Raw genomic sequence first — 16,927 nt, forward strand, 5'->3', positions numbered from 1 at the left:
AATAATCTATTGTCTCCTGCCGTCAGTGCTCAGGATGTTTATCAAGATAATGACCGTGTCTCCGGCCGGAAGTCTTACACGATGCGGCAGAGTCCCTGAAAGCAGGTGTGACACCACCAGAACAGATTGATACCGTCGTCGGTCATCTTCACTGGGACCAGTGAGTACGGCATTCTTTGAAGACCATTCCTGATCAGCCACCCGTATCCAGAGCCACTTAAGAATGCTACTTTCATGTTCAGTGAACACTGCAAGGAAATACTCGCGACAGGTTATCCTGCGACGGAAGATGCTGGATTTTCGTCAATTGCCATCCCCATCGAGATAATAGATTTCTTTTGAGTTAGCTATGAACTGATCCATTGGACCATATTCGAATGCCATCGGCTACTTCGGATACGGAAGCATGCATATATTATATCCATCACGTTGGTTCATTGTCGCATACCATTTCATTGACGTTCCGATCACCTTGATATACGCAGGACACACACGCAGGAGGAACACACCAGCGCGTACATCTGCTGGAGGGTCGTGGATTCATGGATACTGCTGAGGTAATTCTGCAGGAGACTTCGGATCAATCGCAGGAGAAAGCGACATCGGACACTATACCGATGTCAATGGGTGCTTTAGACGCATCCGCGTGAACAAGGAACTCGCCCTGGAGAATATTCGGAGAATCAGGGGATTGCTCAGCAAGTCGAAGGTCCAGGTGCTGAATGCCCCATGACGTTCCTTTATCAGGGGTGGACAGCTTTCTACCCTGGAGTCATTCCAGAAAAGCATGACCTTCAGAAAGAGGATATACCAGGGCCGACTTTATTGGTCGCTACCTTATTAGATGGAAGCATCATTCCACTGAAAGAAATTACAAGTTCTCTGCAGTATGTTTGTCACAGTTACAATGGTCATTCAGTGCAACTGCGCACACTCAGTACAGCATTGAATATACGGCAGAAATCAGTCGGAGGCCTCTGAAGTCGATCTCCTAGCTCCAAACACTTGCTCAGGAGTGACCAGTCCCCTCCTCCGAAAATTCTCGGTTCCCGGATTCGTGTCACTTCAAGGTACGAGCATTGCTCCTTCAAGTCCATGCAAGATTCTAAGGAGCCCATCTTCGTTGGTTCCAACAGTCATTCTTTCGCTGACGCCGCGTTTCTTGCCTCCCAGCATTGCATCTGCTGCTCACTCCTCTGTTATCCATCTATGCCGAGTCAGTCCAACGCTCTCGTTCGACAAAACTCATCTCTCTTTGCGTAGTCCAAACTCTAACTCATCCAAGCTCCCACTATTCACACTATTCACACCGTTGATCCATCGCCATCACGCTCTGGTCTCCACCATTCATTCACCCCTTCAACGTCAACCATGCGGACGCTTCGCAGCCGGAGCCTGCGCAGGACCGTCGATCTTTATCTTATATTATCATATCACACAGGTAGTCTTCACGTTGAAGATATATGCAGATGTACTGCGGACACGATAGTAAATGCGTCGCTAAAAGCGGGGCCTACACGAGTAAGAACGGTCTTGTGTATCGCGTGTCAATGAAATCTTTGCTCGTACCTTGGTACAACTTCAGGGAACCGAAGTCTTTCGCACGAGTAAAGGGAGACAGTAGACTTCTTGCCCAGGCATCTGAGTCATGTTCCGAGGAGGTATATAAATGGGGAAATCATATATGTGAGCATACTGTCACTTCGCCTCCCACCATCAATCAAGTCAGGGCAATCGACTGGGCTGATGCTTCCTCCGCCCAATGCAGACCAGCCTTTTATGTATGTATCAGCGCTTGAGGGAGGACATCTTCGCATCCCCTGCGATTTGGTTGTGGACGGCAACTCGCAGGGAGAGTTTGTGTCGTGTCCATCTCTTGCCTTTGCGCTACGACACTCCGAGACCAAGTCATGGGTTGTCTTCGACTTAGGTATACGGCGCGATCTCGAAGGATACACCCCTCTGTCCCAGGAGCGCATCAAGTCCGTGGGGTTCGCCCCTGTTGTGAACCAGACAGTCGCGGAGTCACTGGTTAAGGGAGGTATTTCCCCTGATGAGGTTGAAACTGTCATTGTTAGCCACTTACACTGGGATCAGTGAGTGTTAGGGAGAGCTGACAGATCCAAAAAAAAAAGACTGACTGTTCTGTATTAGCATCGGGGACCACGAGCCATTTACCAGAGCAACATTTGTTGTGGGAGAAGGATGCAGGGAGCTCCTGGCTCCAGGATATCCTATGAACCCGGACTCCCCCTTCTCTTCGACCGCTCTTCCGCGTGAGCGCACTAAATTTCTTCCTCTATCCGACTTCAGTCTCCCAATCGGACCATTTCCGCTTGCATTGGATTTTTTCGGCGATGGCAGCATGTATGTGATTGACGCGCCAGGTTTGTGGTATGGGAACCCTTAGCACCCATGACCTGACAAGTCAACGTTATAGGGCACGTCAGAGGACACATAAACATACTTGCGCGCACCAGCTCAGATGGCGCATGGATTCTCCTTGGAGGAGATTCTGCTCACGACTACAGATTGATTACGGGCGAGAAAGAGGTCGCTCGTAGTATTGATTCGTCAGGTTGCGTCAGGTGCATGCATGAAGATAAAGATAAAGCTGTGGAGAATATCGCAAGAATCCGGTTGCTGTTGGAAATTCCGAGAGTGCAGGTATTGATTGCTCACGATTCGAAGTGGTATGAGGAGAACAAGGGGTCTGCCTTCTTGCCTGGTAACATATTGCCATTGGCTGCATGAATATCAGTGATCAGTTTATTTGCAATTGTCCTCTTCGCGGGAGAAGCACGAGGTTGCTCTGAATGATAGAGTGGAGTCCCAGAGACAGAAAGATGTCAGTCAGGACAACATGCTACAATCATATCGCCTACATTAACATTGTACTACAAGCCTAGCTAAAACCGGGTTACTGGTTATGGCCAATTTATAAATTCCCACGAAGCAGGTCAAGTTCTACTTCGATGTTCCTTGCAGAAGGAGGAATGGCCTCGTGTCTCGCATTTTTACTAGCATAGGCCTCCAACGCCACCGCGTACGTACGGTCTTGACGTGTTTTCTATTCCATTGCCCCATCATGGATAGTTCGTCTGTCCTGAGCGACGAGGACTATGACCTCATCTCTAATCCTGGTCAGCGCTCCTTGGAGTCCAGCATTGCCGACTTGCATCATATTCCAGCCTTGAATACTTATGAGATTCCCCCGTCTGATGCAGCCAGGGAACGACTCAGCGCAGTGGCGCTGAGTTCCGGGGATATACAAGCATATGTGCAGAATGCACTTAACACGTCTAGTGCAGGAAAGTACCCACGGGACAATGTCACTCTTAGAGTGTATGTTGACGGCGTTTTCGATGTGTTAACCATTGGGTAAGTACACCACTAGTAGCTGCTGCACGATCACTAAAGTTCATCTAGGCACGTACATCAGCTCCGTCAAGCGAAGCTCTCGTTCCCTTCCGTACATCTTATCGTTGGAGTGCTTTCGGATGAGCAATGTCGAGCTCACAATACTACACCTCATTTCTCACATCTCGAGCGTTGCGAGCTTATGCGGCACTGTCGCTGGGTAGACGAAGTGCTACATGACGCACCTTGGACAGTGAACGATCGCTTTATTATCGACAAGCGTATTGATTATCTTGCGTTGGAGGAAGGCTCTTCTGTTAACCCTGAATTTGATAAGGAACGACTGAAGGGATACGACGTAGCGAAGAGACTAGGTATAATCCATCCCTTCTCGCAAAAGTTGCACATACTGAGAAAGGACCCAGGACGAGTACTACCCACCCGAATGACTACCGGACTAACTGCTGCTCCGCTTTTGGTCTCCTATAATGCATCGGAAGACACCACACCATTTCGAGAACTTGCCGAGATGGTGTTAGAACAACCTGGTCGCAGTACATTTACGCACCCACCTCCAACAACTTCCACTACCACGTCCGCCGACAGCAAGACTCATGACCTCGAGGCCCTTGGGGCGATGGAGGCCCTAGAAGCCATGTCGAACGAGCTGGCAGAGAGGTGCGCTCGGAAGCAGAGGCAGCTAGCCAGAGGGTAGATACCGGGGAAATTGATGCGCGCTGTTAATACACAGTGACTATGTATGATGGGCTTTTATCAACCTGTGCTGTGTTGCTACTTACGCTATTTAGCCGTTCTTGCTTTTGGCACTACTCAGCCTGAGTGTTCTATCATTCTCACTTCATGCATATACCTACACCTTACACCCATGCATCGGAACTCGCAGGGCAACGTTTCTTAAAATGTTTCCTTTGTTTGTAGCAGTATGATGTTTTACTTCGTGCGGGAGACTTGCTTTGCCCGGGTAAGTACTACACGCACAACGATCTGAATAGTCCGTTGCTTCGTAACACCATCAGAAAGAAAGTTACTAACTTGTAGTCAAACTTTTCGAGCTCGAGTGAGGTTCAACGTTCAAAGCTTCGCATGCCATCATAGATCATGCATATGTTCGATTTGAATTGCGTCATCCAGGCATACCACAGGTATCGTTGTTTCCATCTCACAGCCAGTACTACGTGTGGATTGACTGCTTGCATAAAATGAGTTGCAGGCATACAACTGGTTCAAATCGAGTGATTGCCTGAACCTTGCTTGACCAGGATTCCCGGGCCACGATCATAGCAAGGGTGGACGATCGTGTTTAAAACTCGGGCAAACCGGCACGTGACGTTGTTACTTCCGAATAGGGGCGACTTAATTTGGAAGTTGACCGGGAGAGCACCTATTTTGGAAATTGACCGGTGACTCCTAACTGCGATTCGGCGGACACCCTTGCCATAACCAATTTTCCCGTACCGTATACCAAGGTTAACGTTGAAGAGGACCTCCACAGTCACCAAGCCAATAAAGCTCGCAATGGAAAACACAATCACACACCCAGTCAATCAAGGGAACGTCTCCCTTTCTCTAACTCATTATTTTTCCAGGTATTCATCACATAAAGATCCCCTTGGCTTGTCGTCATCAGCGTCGTCGAGGATCAGCCCACCTTACCACAAGCTTTCCGATTTGCGGACAAGGAACTCTTATTTGTTCATGCAGCTCCATGACCAATCATTCCGCCCTTATGACCTCCCAGACTTTGACGCTGGTATGGATTGTGGAGATTCATCAACTCAACCGCTGTATCCGCCGTGCTCACACTGTCCACAAGGGTCGATGAATCAATGCAAAGAAGCGGCATGCCCCATACTAGAGATGACCTCGCAGTGCACTGACCAGTGTGTCGTCGTCGCCTGTAACGATCCTACCCACCCTGAGCCCAGTTGCCATGTGGCTGATGACGACGTAGTCTGCGATGGCGCATGTGTCCCCGACGAGGACTGCGGCAATTGTTCTGGTCTTGAAGAATTGGTACGCCATATTGTGTGTCTGCACGCACTTTCTAATTCCTTGCATTTTAAGCTGCAATGTTGCACTGACTATCATTCTTATCTGTCTCAGCCAAAGACCCTTGACCCAAGCCTCACACAGTTCAACTGGAACCCGCAGTCCGCAAATGATTTGTGTGGATGCGACGAGAGCGACTACAGCGAACAAAATGTGTCCCAATTCTTGTCAGAACGCAGTAACATAGCACGGCCTTTGGGTGTCGCATCTCCCGAATGCCCAGTGTCATCTACTAGCTCAGCATTTTCTTCACCCCACATTTCCCAGGCGGCGACTCAATTCACACCCGTTGGCCTGCAGCAACACCTGCCACAGTTCTCACCACATGTGTTTCCTTGTTTGTGGGCGGACTGCAAGGTGATATTCCCGTCCCTTATGGAGCTAGTCGGGCATGTGAACTTGGACCATCTCCGCCCCCCCAATTTAATGAAGGGACAAGCTTTTCAACAGGTATGCTCAGACGCTTCCCAGAATCAACAATTCGACCCCAATGCTTTGTCGTGCCACTGGGGAGACTGTGCTATGCTACCCTCTACAGAATCAATTTCAAGCTCCTCAACAACTGGATTTACGGATACTGTCCTTGACGTTCTTACCACGCATCTGATGCAAGATCATTTTGGTATCAATTACCCCTTCCCACAATCGACGATGGTGCGCACTGCACCACCACCGAAAACACCACCAACTCGCACAGAAACTATTTCCTGTGATGAGTCGCCCACAGACGCCTCGCCCTATCCTTCACCTCGGGACAAGTCTCATTCGCCAGACTCCTCGTCCACAGACGCCATCAAACCTTGTAAATGGAGCGGATGCACGCAAACATTCCCTTCTCCTGATGACCTTACAAACCACATCCTCTTTGCCCACATCGGCAGCGGTAAAGCGCACTACGAGTGTTGCTGGGAGGGTTGCTCTCGAAATGGCACGCAAGGATTTTCAAGTAAACAAAAAGTGGCGCGGCACATGCAGTCGCACACAGGACATAAACCATTTAAGTGTAAAATATGCAATGCACATTTCTCGGAAACAGCTACATTGCAGCAACATATGCGGAGGCATACCCAAGAGAGTGTGTACTTTTCCGTTTTTTGTCGTTTCGTGTTCGACAATCAGCTTATTGGGCACTGTAGAACCATACGTCTGCGATTTTCCCGGGTGCGGCAAGGCGTTCGCTATCACGGGTGCACTAACGATCCACAAGCGGACGCACAATGGCTTCAAGCCGTTCAAGTGCAAGTATTGCGAGAAGTATGAGTTTCTTCTTTTTGATGTTGGAAGGCTGATTTATTGTCTTTCTTCAGGGCCTTCGCTGAGTCGTCGAATCTGTCAAAACACGTAGGCTTTTTTGTGGTTATTGTAGGTCTAGTTTCTGAATTCAAACATGTTTCTAGTTACGAACACACACGGGTGCACGCCCTTATCCTTGTCCTCAGGGTGGGTGTGAAAAGTCTTTCGCGAGGCCGGACCAACTTGCGAGACACATGAGTGTACATAGAAAGAAAGACCTAATAGGACTGGGAGTGAAATGAGCACTTTGGGATAAAATGTATTTAATCACTATGTGAGACGATAGGTCTTCGCAGTGACTCGCCTGTTGTGGTACTATCAATCATGCGAAGGCCTCCCAAGCACTCGTATACCTACCTGCAGGAGCTCATTTCACTCTGCAGGCAGTGGTGATGGAAACAAGGACTTGACAACATTGGGGATGGGTGCCCCAGTGAATGACCTGGTACCTCCTCCATGTAACCATTTTTTGCAGCGCCGTCGCTTGTGCAGCAGAACAACATACCATGGAAGTAGTCTTTCACTATTGCTCCCAATTAAAGTACACGGAGGCCGGTGATGCGGCACCCCCCAGTGATGAGTACACACAGTTCGCATGATAAGGACGAGGACCACTTGAGTCCAGATCCATTCCTCGGAGGCGAAAGATAGGATGGCTGTAATTATTAGAAACAATGCGTAGTTCTAAAGATGAAAGTCCACACATCGCGACCAGCTGCCCTCCTGTCTCTCTCTACCAAATGTGGGTCGAAACGATGTAGCTTCAACCACCCCTAGCGCATCTTCCGAGGAAGATTGTTTTTACTCGTCGAGTAAGTGGGAAGATGGCTGGGTATGCGTGCTGAGGGGGCTTGATGCAAACGGAACGAGGAGCGTGGTAGATGGTGGATGGCAAAAAATATAGACGGGTACCCGCGGAACGTTTGCAGTGAGGAATCTAAGGATTATTTGTATGAATGGTAAACGTGCGTTTGGAAGCATCCAGTGACTATTGATTGGCTGGACTACCAATACTTCATGCTAGAACGTTACCGATGACCATGAAACAGGTTATTCAAACAAAAGGCTATCAGGAAACCTCGCCGTTAATGTTCGGTGCAAATACGGACTATTACGTAATAATTGCTTGTGTGGACGGGCGAGCCCGCCTTTTATTTACACATGTTTGACATGTCAGACACCGACGTCATCAAGACATGATCTTGGTCATTATGAAGTAACCCATTTCTTTCCTCGCGCTTCGAATTCAGGTGGCCATTTAATACTATCACTGAGCTAGTGCCTCTACCACAACTTTCACGCCCCATGCTCCAGGATCAGTAACCCGCTCAGCCTTAAGTTTTATGCTATCGACATATGCGCTCCTGCCAGCCTTTGCCTCCATGTCTTTCGTCCCTTCAGCAGCTTCCCTAGCGGCCTCCACGGCTGCCGCAAGGCCGGACGACAGCGTACCGATGAACGCAGCGAGAGGGTCGACCAGTGTACGAGAAGGAGGACGTGCCCGGGTGTAAGTATACAAACGACCTAGAGCAGCTTCTAACGCTGTGCGCCATACTTCTTGTGTGGCGGTCGAGGAGGTGCTTTTAGCAAGCGCTTGGGCGAGGGCAGAGAAAAAAATTCTGGCGCACGAGGATTATGAGATATGAACCAGACCAAAAGGGAACTTCACTGACGAATAGAGGGCTCCGCTAGTTCCTCCCATCGCGTCCTCTGCGATACGAGAGATTGTGATGACGCTGCCAAGTACATCATTGCCGGAGATGCTGCCTTTGCTCAAAGCCTCAAGCACAGCTGCATGTATATAATGAGCATGCATGCATATCATGATCACAATGTGAAGTACCTGTAGCACCACCTTTGAGCGTAAGTCCGCAGTCCCCATCACCAGCGATGCTGTCCATGTATGTAATCTCAGGCTCAGCAGTAATGAGGGCCCGGCATGCACGCTCTACGGCACTGTTGAATTGGTTGATATCGGGGGCTTTGAGTGAGGCTGACCAGGCTTTCGCGTGGGTTACAGTCGGGAGGGACGAATAGACAGATGGTGGCTTTGGGACAGACCTAGAGGACCACTTCCATCCTGGGGTGTTGGTACTGTCGTCGAGTAAGGAAAGGATGAGATCAGCGGATGGAGTTCCCGTGTCGTTTGCGGCGGGGAGAAGGAGCACAGTAATTGAAAATCCAGGCATGTTGAGACTTGTCTAGTAGAAGTTATCATCAATTCTAGCGAATCTAAAGGGGTCCAACAAACCATGAAAGAGCCAGAAAGTATGCGCATGACTTGAATTCCAGATTTGTCTAGAGCACGCCTTGCTTCGGCGACTACTCCGCCGAGCTCGAGTTCACTGAGACCTCCAAGGTTATTGACGAGAAGAACAACACGGTCTGTGCTGTCGTTCTTGAAGGGAATGAAAGACCGCTCTTTGTCTGTCGTGGAAGTGATCATTTCGAGGAGAGTGGGGATGAGTTCATTGAGAGGTGGAACAGGAGAGATGCGGCGGTGACCACTTTCGTTGTGAATTCCGAGGCCGATTTCGAGCTCATTTGCACCTAAATGTGTATCGGGAACAGCAGTGCCAGGAACCTGCGTGAAGCGATAGAGTATCGTGAATATAACGATGCCCTCAATACTCGAACGTTGACTCATACATGACAGTGGTCCAGACCAACACCTATAGTGCCGAGCCTGGAGGAAACGTACTGGGCGACATCGTAGACCTCATCTACAGAGGCGCCAGTTTGGGCGAGGGCACCTGCAATTTTGTAGACGAGACAAACACCCGCGAGACCACTGTTGGATGTTCAAGTGATGTAGTGGAATTTTGAGAGATATCCATACCGTCTTCCGACAATACTACCCTGGGTTTTTCCTACAGCAACGTCATCTCCTACGTTGACGAACTTGACACGGTCAGCTTTGTTGGGGTTACGGGCCGCATATTCTTCTTTGGCTAGACCAAAATTGAGAACATCGCCGGTGTAATTCCTGCATACAAAATTCGTGAGTGAATCGCATCTACAAGAGTCGTCCCGATGAGTCGGACTCGCACTTGACTACTATGATGGTGCTAAACGCAGTCACTGTTAGCAAATGAGATTACAGCTATGGCAATAGAATCACCCTTTTTCGTTATCAACCAGATCTATTGCACGGCGAACCTGACCAGCACTTGGAGAGGCAAAGACATTTCCACAGACAGCAGCTTCGTGGATGTTGGTTAGGTCACGACCGCATGAAGGATATAGCGATTCTGCTAACCGGTCAAAGCCCCCTGGCCTGCATTCAGGTCAGCGTGTACTGGAATGTAATGCGAGGGCTTATTTACCTACGAAACCTGAGTGGGATGGCTCATGGCCAGAACCACCTCCACAGAGCAGGGCAACTTTGGAGCGGTCCTGATCAGCGAGGTACACGACTACATATCTTTTCAGTAAAAGATCCTGGACATTAGGAGTCTGTAACTTTACCTCTATGAGTCGGATCAAGAGCTAGATGTGTATTGATTGCACACAGTCCTTCTAAGGAATCGAGCACGAGAGAGGGTGCTGTGTTCAGGAAATGCTTGCCTATGTTCGAAGTTGGTGAGCAGTTATTACATTGATAAGGCCTTACTTTGTACGACCATGATGACTGCGGGGTGGGAAGAAAGGAGTTTACATGTATTGGAAATCTACCCCGAAGCGAGGTACGAGTTAGGAATGAAGCTTTCAGAATGTCAGGGAGTTGGACACTCTGGGGCCAAAATCTGGGGCAGACTCTGGGGCCCATCGGCAAGTCCGGCAGAGTACAGCTGAGTTTAAACACCATTTGATGACAAAGCCCAGCCCGCTCATTGTCTCCCGCCTGCCCGCCGCTGCCTGCCAGTACTATCCCTTCCACTGCAATCGGCACCCCACAGAAGTCGGCACTTTCACAAAACTCGTATTTCTAGCTACTTAAACACAAAATTCTTAACATCTGTATCATTCTCTCTCTAATACAACTCATTATGAGGTTGAACGACCACAATTAAAGCAGAATTGAGTGAGATAGTCGAAAGTGCCGAAGTCACGCAGAAATGTCACCTGCCGATACATGCCATGACGGAGTTTCGAATTGCACCCCACTTTGGAAGTGCCGACTGGTGCAGCGCTGCGCGTCCACATTCGCAAGTTTAAGTTAGCAGCGGTAGATGAGGAAAGCTGCGAGCTTCGTCAGACCCGACATATGAGCCACGCATTCAGGTTTCAATTCAGAGAATTTCAAATGGGTTATACTGCAGCAAAAGAACAGAATGTGAGTCGTGTTTCTGTCATGTTACAATGCACATGGTCTCCCTATATATCCACCTCGATTTTACAACTACGGCACTAATAACAGTCGCCCTCATACTTAGGTATATCTACTATTCAATACTATACTTGCTCATTCGAACGAATACTAATTGACCTTGCCCACTTGCTTGACTGCCGAACTGACTTTAAAATTGGCCTACATGACATATCATGACTCACAGTGACATTTGCGTGACTGCCGACTTCTGTGGGGTGCCGATTGCAGTGGAAGGGATAGTATGCAGCTGGTGTTGGAATACTGCATTCATGCTCCGCCCCAAGTCTACCCTATGACAATGCCATGCCCACTACCGATCTCTCTTATCTGTTGGATGCCCTTGGAGTGAGGTCAACAGGTTGCTGATATCCGGGTCAGGTGGCATCATGCATATGGCTGATATCTAAGAAGTAAAGTACAACGGTTTTCGGAAATGTTCGCGCGCTCGCGTGGCTTTCGCGTATTTCGCCAAAGGCCATGTGGTTTTCACTTACCTCGCTTAACCTCGATTTGGAAACTCGCGTGGTTTTCATGTATATTTCGAGCGGCGACTCAAACAACGTCACCCATTGGGAATGTTGCGCAACAACATTGGTAACTGTATGTGTACATGGCATTAAATAATGTGTTTGAGCAGGGGGACAACAGGATTTGAGTGTTTTGCCTACTGCAATTATTAGTAGTGACTGTATATGTACATAAATGGAACAACATATGATACAATTACAGACAGGGAGATAACAAATGTGGTGACAGGAGATAAGATTCAAATAAAAAAAGGAGACAAAGACAATGTAGACTCAAAAACCAGAGAATGTGATGACAGGAAAATGGGGAAATGGGAGAACAGGAGACAGGAGATGGGAGACTGAGAGAACAGAGATGGGAGACGGGAGACAGGAGATGGGAGACAGGAGACGGGAGACAGGAGACAGGAGTAGGAAGTAGGGAGTAGGGAGTAGGGAGTAGGGATTAGCATGGGTATACCCCATGGTAACATTTTTTCCAATCACATATATTACCATTTGAAGGCACATGTACAACTTCAAAATTTTATACTGATCCATCACTCCTATGGTAATCAATTTGGAGGTATATTCCCAGGGGTACAGGGGTCTTCAGATCCAAACCCCTACCCCTACCCTCAAGGGTTTCCCATACCCCTGCTGATCCCTAGATGGGAAGCAGGGAAAAATGGGAAAACAAATACATTCAATGATACTGTTACATATTTTGTATTTTTATATTGGTCAAAATCCTGCTCAAAGAACATAGCACTGACTGATTGTATGTAGTACTATGTACTTTTATGTGGTGTGATAGATTGTACTTTGAGTTTTTTTGAAAAGCTGCTCATAAATATATTTCAAAATCATTCAAAATGCACAATTTATTAGGATGCAGCCTGAGGCCAGGAAGCCAAAGGAGGGCGTAGCCCTCCTTGGCTTACTGTGACGAAGGAACAACACTCATTTTCCTCCCCCTGAAGGAGCGCGTAGCGCTCCTTTGATTTGTGCCGAAGGCACAACGGGCGTGAGCTCATCTAAGAATCTTAAGAAGAAAGGGAGAATGGTTTTCGGGAACACACGGGCGCTCGCGTGGTTTTCGCGTAGGGCCATGTGGTTTTCGCCTAGATACGCTTAGATTTGCTTAAGGCCACATGGCTTTCGCTTACCTCGCTTAAAGTCCTTTTTGGAAACTCGCGTGGCTTTGTCACATGTTTTCGAGCGCTGACTGAACTGCCGTTGCCCATTACAGCAGCACACTATGCAGGATTCTCCCTATTGTAATTGTTTAGGGTACATACATACAGTAAATAATAAAACTAAAATGGAACAACAAATACATGTGGTGACAGGAAATGAATGACAAAAGGTTGTGAAAAAATAAATCAAAAGGAAACATTGATAATATAGAAACTCAAATAGAAACTCAAAAACTGGAGAATGGGAGGACAGAAAATTGGGAACAGGAAACAGGGAGAATGGGAAATGGGAGAACAGGAGATGGGAGGATGGGAGGATGGAAAAATGGGATACTGGGATACTGGGAGACGGGAGACGGGATTAGCATGGGTATACCCCAGGGTAACACTTTTTCCAATCACATATATTACCATTTGAAGGCAAATGTACAACTTCAAAATTTTATACTTATCCATCCCTCCTATGGTAATCAATTTGGGCATATATTCCCAGGGGTACAGGGGTCTTCAGATCCAAACCCCTACCCCTACCCTCAAGGGTTTCCCATACCCCTGCTGATCCCTAGATGGGAGGCAGGGAAAAATGGGAAAATAAATACATTCAATGATACTGTTACATATTTTGTAATTTTATGTTGTGTAGTAGATTGTATTTTTACATTGGTCAAAATCCTGCTCAAAGAACATGGCACTGACTGATCTTATGTACTATGTACTTTTATGTGGTGTGATAGATTGTACTTTGAGTTTTTTTGGAAAGCTGCTCATAAATATATTTTAAAATAATTCAAAATGCACAATTTATTAGGATGCAGCCTGAGGCCAGGAAACCAAAGGAGGGCATAGCCTTCCTTGGCTTCCTGTGACGAAGGAACAACACTCATTTTCCTCCCCTGAAGGAGCGTGTAGCGCTCCTTCGATTTGTGCCGAAGGCACAATGGGCGTGAGCTTGTTGACATAGTGATGGCTGACAGAGATCAGTAATAATGGCGGGGTGGCTGTGGTGGCTGACGGCGGGGTGGCTGTAATCACGTGGTATGTCAGGTGCATGATGTTGAAACTCTGATTGAAACAAACAGATGCCCCAGAGTCCGCCGCAGATTTGGCCCCAGAGTGTCCATTTCCTGGATGTCCTCAAAGCTTTGAAGACTTGGTTGTCACGCAGCTGTGCAGCACGTGGCTTCTTTTCTCTACCTACCACACACTGGTGTCAGCGCCGCTGCGTGCAGCTTACTACCTTTTGGATTTTCTTTTCTCTGGTAAGCTCTGATGGCTCGGATCCTTGTATGCATTTGCATATGAAGACAAGTCCGGCAGGGAAGCCGGCCATGAGTAGAGAGCACTCGATGAAAGTGATATAGTGCTGGTCTCTCAAACCCACTGTAGGAAGTTCCACCACCCATCTAACATATGTAAGGATGGAACAGTTGATCCCACAGAAGCAACTCACGTCCCACCCTCCTGTGTGCGCCACCTGAGCTCCACTCTCTTTTGGGCCATCAGAGAACCTGTGAGAAGAAGATATCGTCATATATCATTATATATCGTAATATATAGGAAAGGTTTTCATCACATTGGAATATAAAGTGATATAAGTCAATATATGACTATGTAAAAGCACCATAATCAGCATAATCCCCAGCAAGAACTCACCAGTTTACTGATGGCCCCTCTGTAGTATACCTTTTTTGAGCTCCGCATTTGCAATGGCCATGTGAACAACACAATACCGTAGATAGTATATAGGAGATACACCAAGTGATAATGAAGAGAGGGAAAAAAAAAACATGTCAAGAAAAGCGAATGTTCAAAACAAATATCGTTAGTTGTAGATAGAAATGGTTTCAGGAACTGGAGACAATGCTAGAGTACGATGGCAGAAGGAAGTTAGCAGTAGTGACAGATGCAGGGCAAGAGAAACATATAAAGTTGACCATTGGACTATATTGTGTTGCAGACAGGTACAATATACCCTCTAACTTCTCCTGTACATTCTCTTCGTCCTCTGGCTTGCGCGGGGGAGATGGACTCGGACCACCATCCTCAACTTTAACGAGATGGCGAATTTTGTGCTTGTGAGACTTATACGGTCCCGTCGAGTGCAGAAGAAGGTGACTCCGAATTGGTGCCCCCACTAGTAGTGCTGCCGTGGTCCGGTTTGGTCCGGTTCAGAGGCAGTTTGACGAGAACCAAGAACTGGACCAAGGTCCGGTTCTACCTTTCTCGACGAACCTTGGACCGAACCTTTGCGAACGGTTCGCAGCGGTCAGGTTCGGTTTTTTTTTCGGTTCGAACGTGAACCGGACCCAATTTTTTTAATAGCTAGCAAAAAAAAACATAGTCGAAGTACTTGTACTGATAGCTACATATTCAACGAAGCTGCGTGTCCCATACTCCTCCATGTTGAGTAAGACAGGCTGGTGACGGCGGCAATGAAAACTTCTCTCCTCCTGCCGGCTGACTGGTGTGTTTCTGTTGGTCGTGCTTGAGGTCCCTGTGTTTGTATAGGTACGTTGATGGTTGTCGGTGCACGTGGAATGTCCTCCAGAAACAACTCGAGGTTGAAATTCCAATGTTGGGACTGTCGTTCGATTGGTTGGGATGCATTTAGAGGCCATGTGCCGAAATGTGTGGAACTGAGCAAACAACGCCGACAAATGAGGCACAATGGGCTTGTGGGAGGAGCTGCACAATGAGACGCGTGGTTTGATTTGTTGGGGAGTTGAGCATTTTTCATAGTGGTCGATGATGATTGGTTTGATTTCACCAAGATCAAGAATTTGTTGATCAATTGTCAGACGGACCTGATTGAGGACAGTGCTGAGTGCCCAACAAAGAACATATAAGTCCCCCATCCAGAGTCGAGTCTACATGCGCAACGTACCTAAATTCAGACCAGTGCAAACACAACCAGTCTCTGCCATGTGCATTGGAGAATCCTGGAAGATATATCAAAGTAATATATCAGTTAGTTTATGAGCTTGATTGATGGTTAAATGGTACCTTGAGCTTGATTGGACAACTGGGAGCATGAAATGCGAGTGTCCGGACAGAATTGAAAGTTAATGCAGATGTCGAGGATCCCAGAAGTCGAAGTACCCATGAGTGTGGAAGAGAAGTTACCAGCTTTGCTGATATCTTGAGGAAGTTTCGGTTCACGGTTCAGAACGGTTCGGGAAGGTCCGAACCCATGACTGAACCGTCCCAGGAACAACGAACTGTGAACCTCATTTCGGTTCGGTCCGGCCAAAATGGGGAACCATAGACCGAACCATGGACGAACCTGACCATTGGTCAGGTTCGAACCATGGTTCAGAACCGGACCACGGCAGCACTACCCACTAGATCCCATCCGTACCAGTCCTTGGGAGAATGCCGCATTGGGGTAATATGCTGGGCAGACCAGCTGAGGGATGGCAGAATGCTCGATTTCAACCAATCTGCCAAAGGCCGTCAGTTTGAGTTGATGTTTTGAACGAGGTAGAACTACACACAACTCCGATCCAGAGAGCATGGCAGAAGTAACTTCTTCAGATGATGGAATGATACCACACGATTCATCCAGATGGGGGATTTCTAGAAGGCCCCGGGAGTCGTCAGCGTACAGCTGGAGGTCATCTAACATATAGGTAGGCCTATTAAGAAAATCATGAGATGAACTGCATCGTCCGACTTAAGATTGAACACTGACATATCAAACAACGCCAGAAGATCATTATCATCATCATCAAGACTGAATGCAAAAGGCATTATTAGCATACAAAGATGCAGAGCGCAGGCACCTGCCAGAGGATATCATACACTATAATGATAACTCCTTCAGCCAGATATTCCTTGCATAGTCACCACCATTACGCTGTCCCACCCACCGTTTCCTCAGAGTCATAGGAGATCAAGAGCTAAGATGGTCAGCGCAGATAGACAACGTGGTGGCTAAGGGAACAGCTTATATCTTCCAGCTATGTAGACTCTCCTCTGCTGCTAAGGGCATCCTGCTACAGCTAATGCGACAGCTCTACCAGGCAGTGGCAGCACCCAAGATACTATATGCCGCTGACCTCTGGTTCAATCCTGCATTTCGCAACGGCTCAGACCTCCCACAGCAAGGCTCAATTGGAGTAGCCAGACGCCTCAACTCTGTACAACAACTAGCAGCGTTAGCCATCACAGGAGCTATGCAAATGACA

General features: G+C 47.8%; 4 protein-coding genes across 4 annotated transcripts; 3 read left to right on the forward strand and 1 right to left on the reverse strand.

Annotated features, from left to right (window-relative positions):
• The first annotated feature begins 1,650 nt into the window (after positions 1-1,650).
• F5891DRAFT_212426 (beta-lactamase-like protein) lies at positions 1,651-2,892 on the forward strand. The gene is made up of 3 exons (XM_041370921.1): positions 1,651-2,096; positions 2,155-2,387; positions 2,441-2,892. The coding sequence occupies exons 1-3, from the start codon at positions 1,747-1,749 to the stop codon at positions 2,752-2,754; spliced, it is 897 nt and encodes a 298-aa protein (XP_041233332.1). The 5' UTR covers positions 1,651-1,746; the 3' UTR covers positions 2,755-2,892.
• Positions 2,893-2,954: 62 nt separating this feature from the next.
• Positions 2,955-4,401, forward strand: F5891DRAFT_1098897 (uncharacterized protein). Its single transcript, XM_041363549.1, has 3 exons — positions 2,955-3,381; positions 3,430-3,734; positions 3,786-4,401. The coding sequence occupies exons 1-3, from the start codon at positions 3,089-3,091 to the stop codon at positions 4,073-4,075; spliced, it is 888 nt and encodes a 295-aa protein (XP_041233333.1). The 5' UTR covers positions 2,955-3,088; the 3' UTR covers positions 4,076-4,401.
• A 732-nt stretch (positions 4,402-5,133) lies between these two features.
• On the forward strand, positions 5,134-6,965 carry F5891DRAFT_938633 (uncharacterized protein; the record flags this gene model as incomplete). Its single annotated transcript, XM_041374182.1, has 5 exons — positions 5,134-5,394; positions 5,446-6,505; positions 6,567-6,684; positions 6,738-6,771; positions 6,828-6,965. The coding sequence occupies 5 exons, from the start codon at positions 5,134-5,136 to the stop codon at positions 6,963-6,965; spliced, it is 1,611 nt and encodes a 536-aa protein (XP_041233334.1).
• Positions 6,966-7,990: 1,025 nt separating this feature from the next.
• Positions 7,991-10,349, reverse strand: F5891DRAFT_1220075 (dihydroxyacetone kinase; the record flags this gene model as incomplete). Its single annotated transcript, XM_041369394.1, has 11 exons — positions 7,991-8,342; positions 8,397-8,514; positions 8,567-8,924; positions 8,975-9,307; positions 9,373-9,514; positions 9,563-9,709; positions 9,774-9,791; positions 9,845-9,995; positions 10,050-10,139; positions 10,192-10,290; positions 10,337-10,349. 11 exons carry the CDS (start codon positions 10,347-10,349, stop codon positions 7,991-7,993), a joined length of 1,821 nt encoding a protein of 606 aa, XP_041233335.1.
• Positions 10,350-16,927: the final 6,578 nt, after the last annotated feature.

Source organism: Suillus fuscotomentosus, assembly GCF_016647785.1.
Source record: "Suillus fuscotomentosus strain FC203 chromosome Unknown F5891scaffold_2, whole genome shotgun sequence".
Classification (NCBI taxonomy): Eukaryota; Fungi; Basidiomycota; class Agaricomycetes; order Boletales; family Suillaceae; genus Suillus; species Suillus fuscotomentosus.

What these genes read in the sequence shown, in the direction of transcription:
- F5891DRAFT_1098897 (XM_041363549.1), top strand. Translation starts at nt 3,089, where the DNA reads ATGGATAGTTCGTCTGTCCTGAGCGACGAGGACTATGACCTCATCTCT. An exon ending in TTCGATGTGTTAACCATTGG is followed by an intron (nt 3,382 to 3,429) that starts GTAAGTACACCA and finishes AAGTTCATCTAG; the next exon opens with GCACGTACATCAGCTCCGTC. An exon ending in CGACGTAGCGAAGAGACTAG is followed by an intron (nt 3,735 to 3,785) that starts GTATAATCCATC and finishes GAAAGGACCCAG; the next exon opens with GACGAGTACTACCCACCCGA.
- F5891DRAFT_212426 (XM_041370921.1), top strand. Translation starts at nt 1,747, where the DNA reads ATGCTTCCTCCGCCCAATGCAGACCAGCCTTTTATGTATGTATCAGCG. An exon ending in AGCCACTTACACTGGGATCA is followed by an intron (nt 2,097 to 2,154) that starts GTGAGTGTTAGG and finishes GTTCTGTATTAG; the next exon opens with CATCGGGGACCACGAGCCAT. An exon ending in GTATGTGATTGACGCGCCAG is followed by an intron (nt 2,388 to 2,440) that starts GTTTGTGGTATG and finishes TCAACGTTATAG; the next exon opens with GGCACGTCAGAGGACACATA.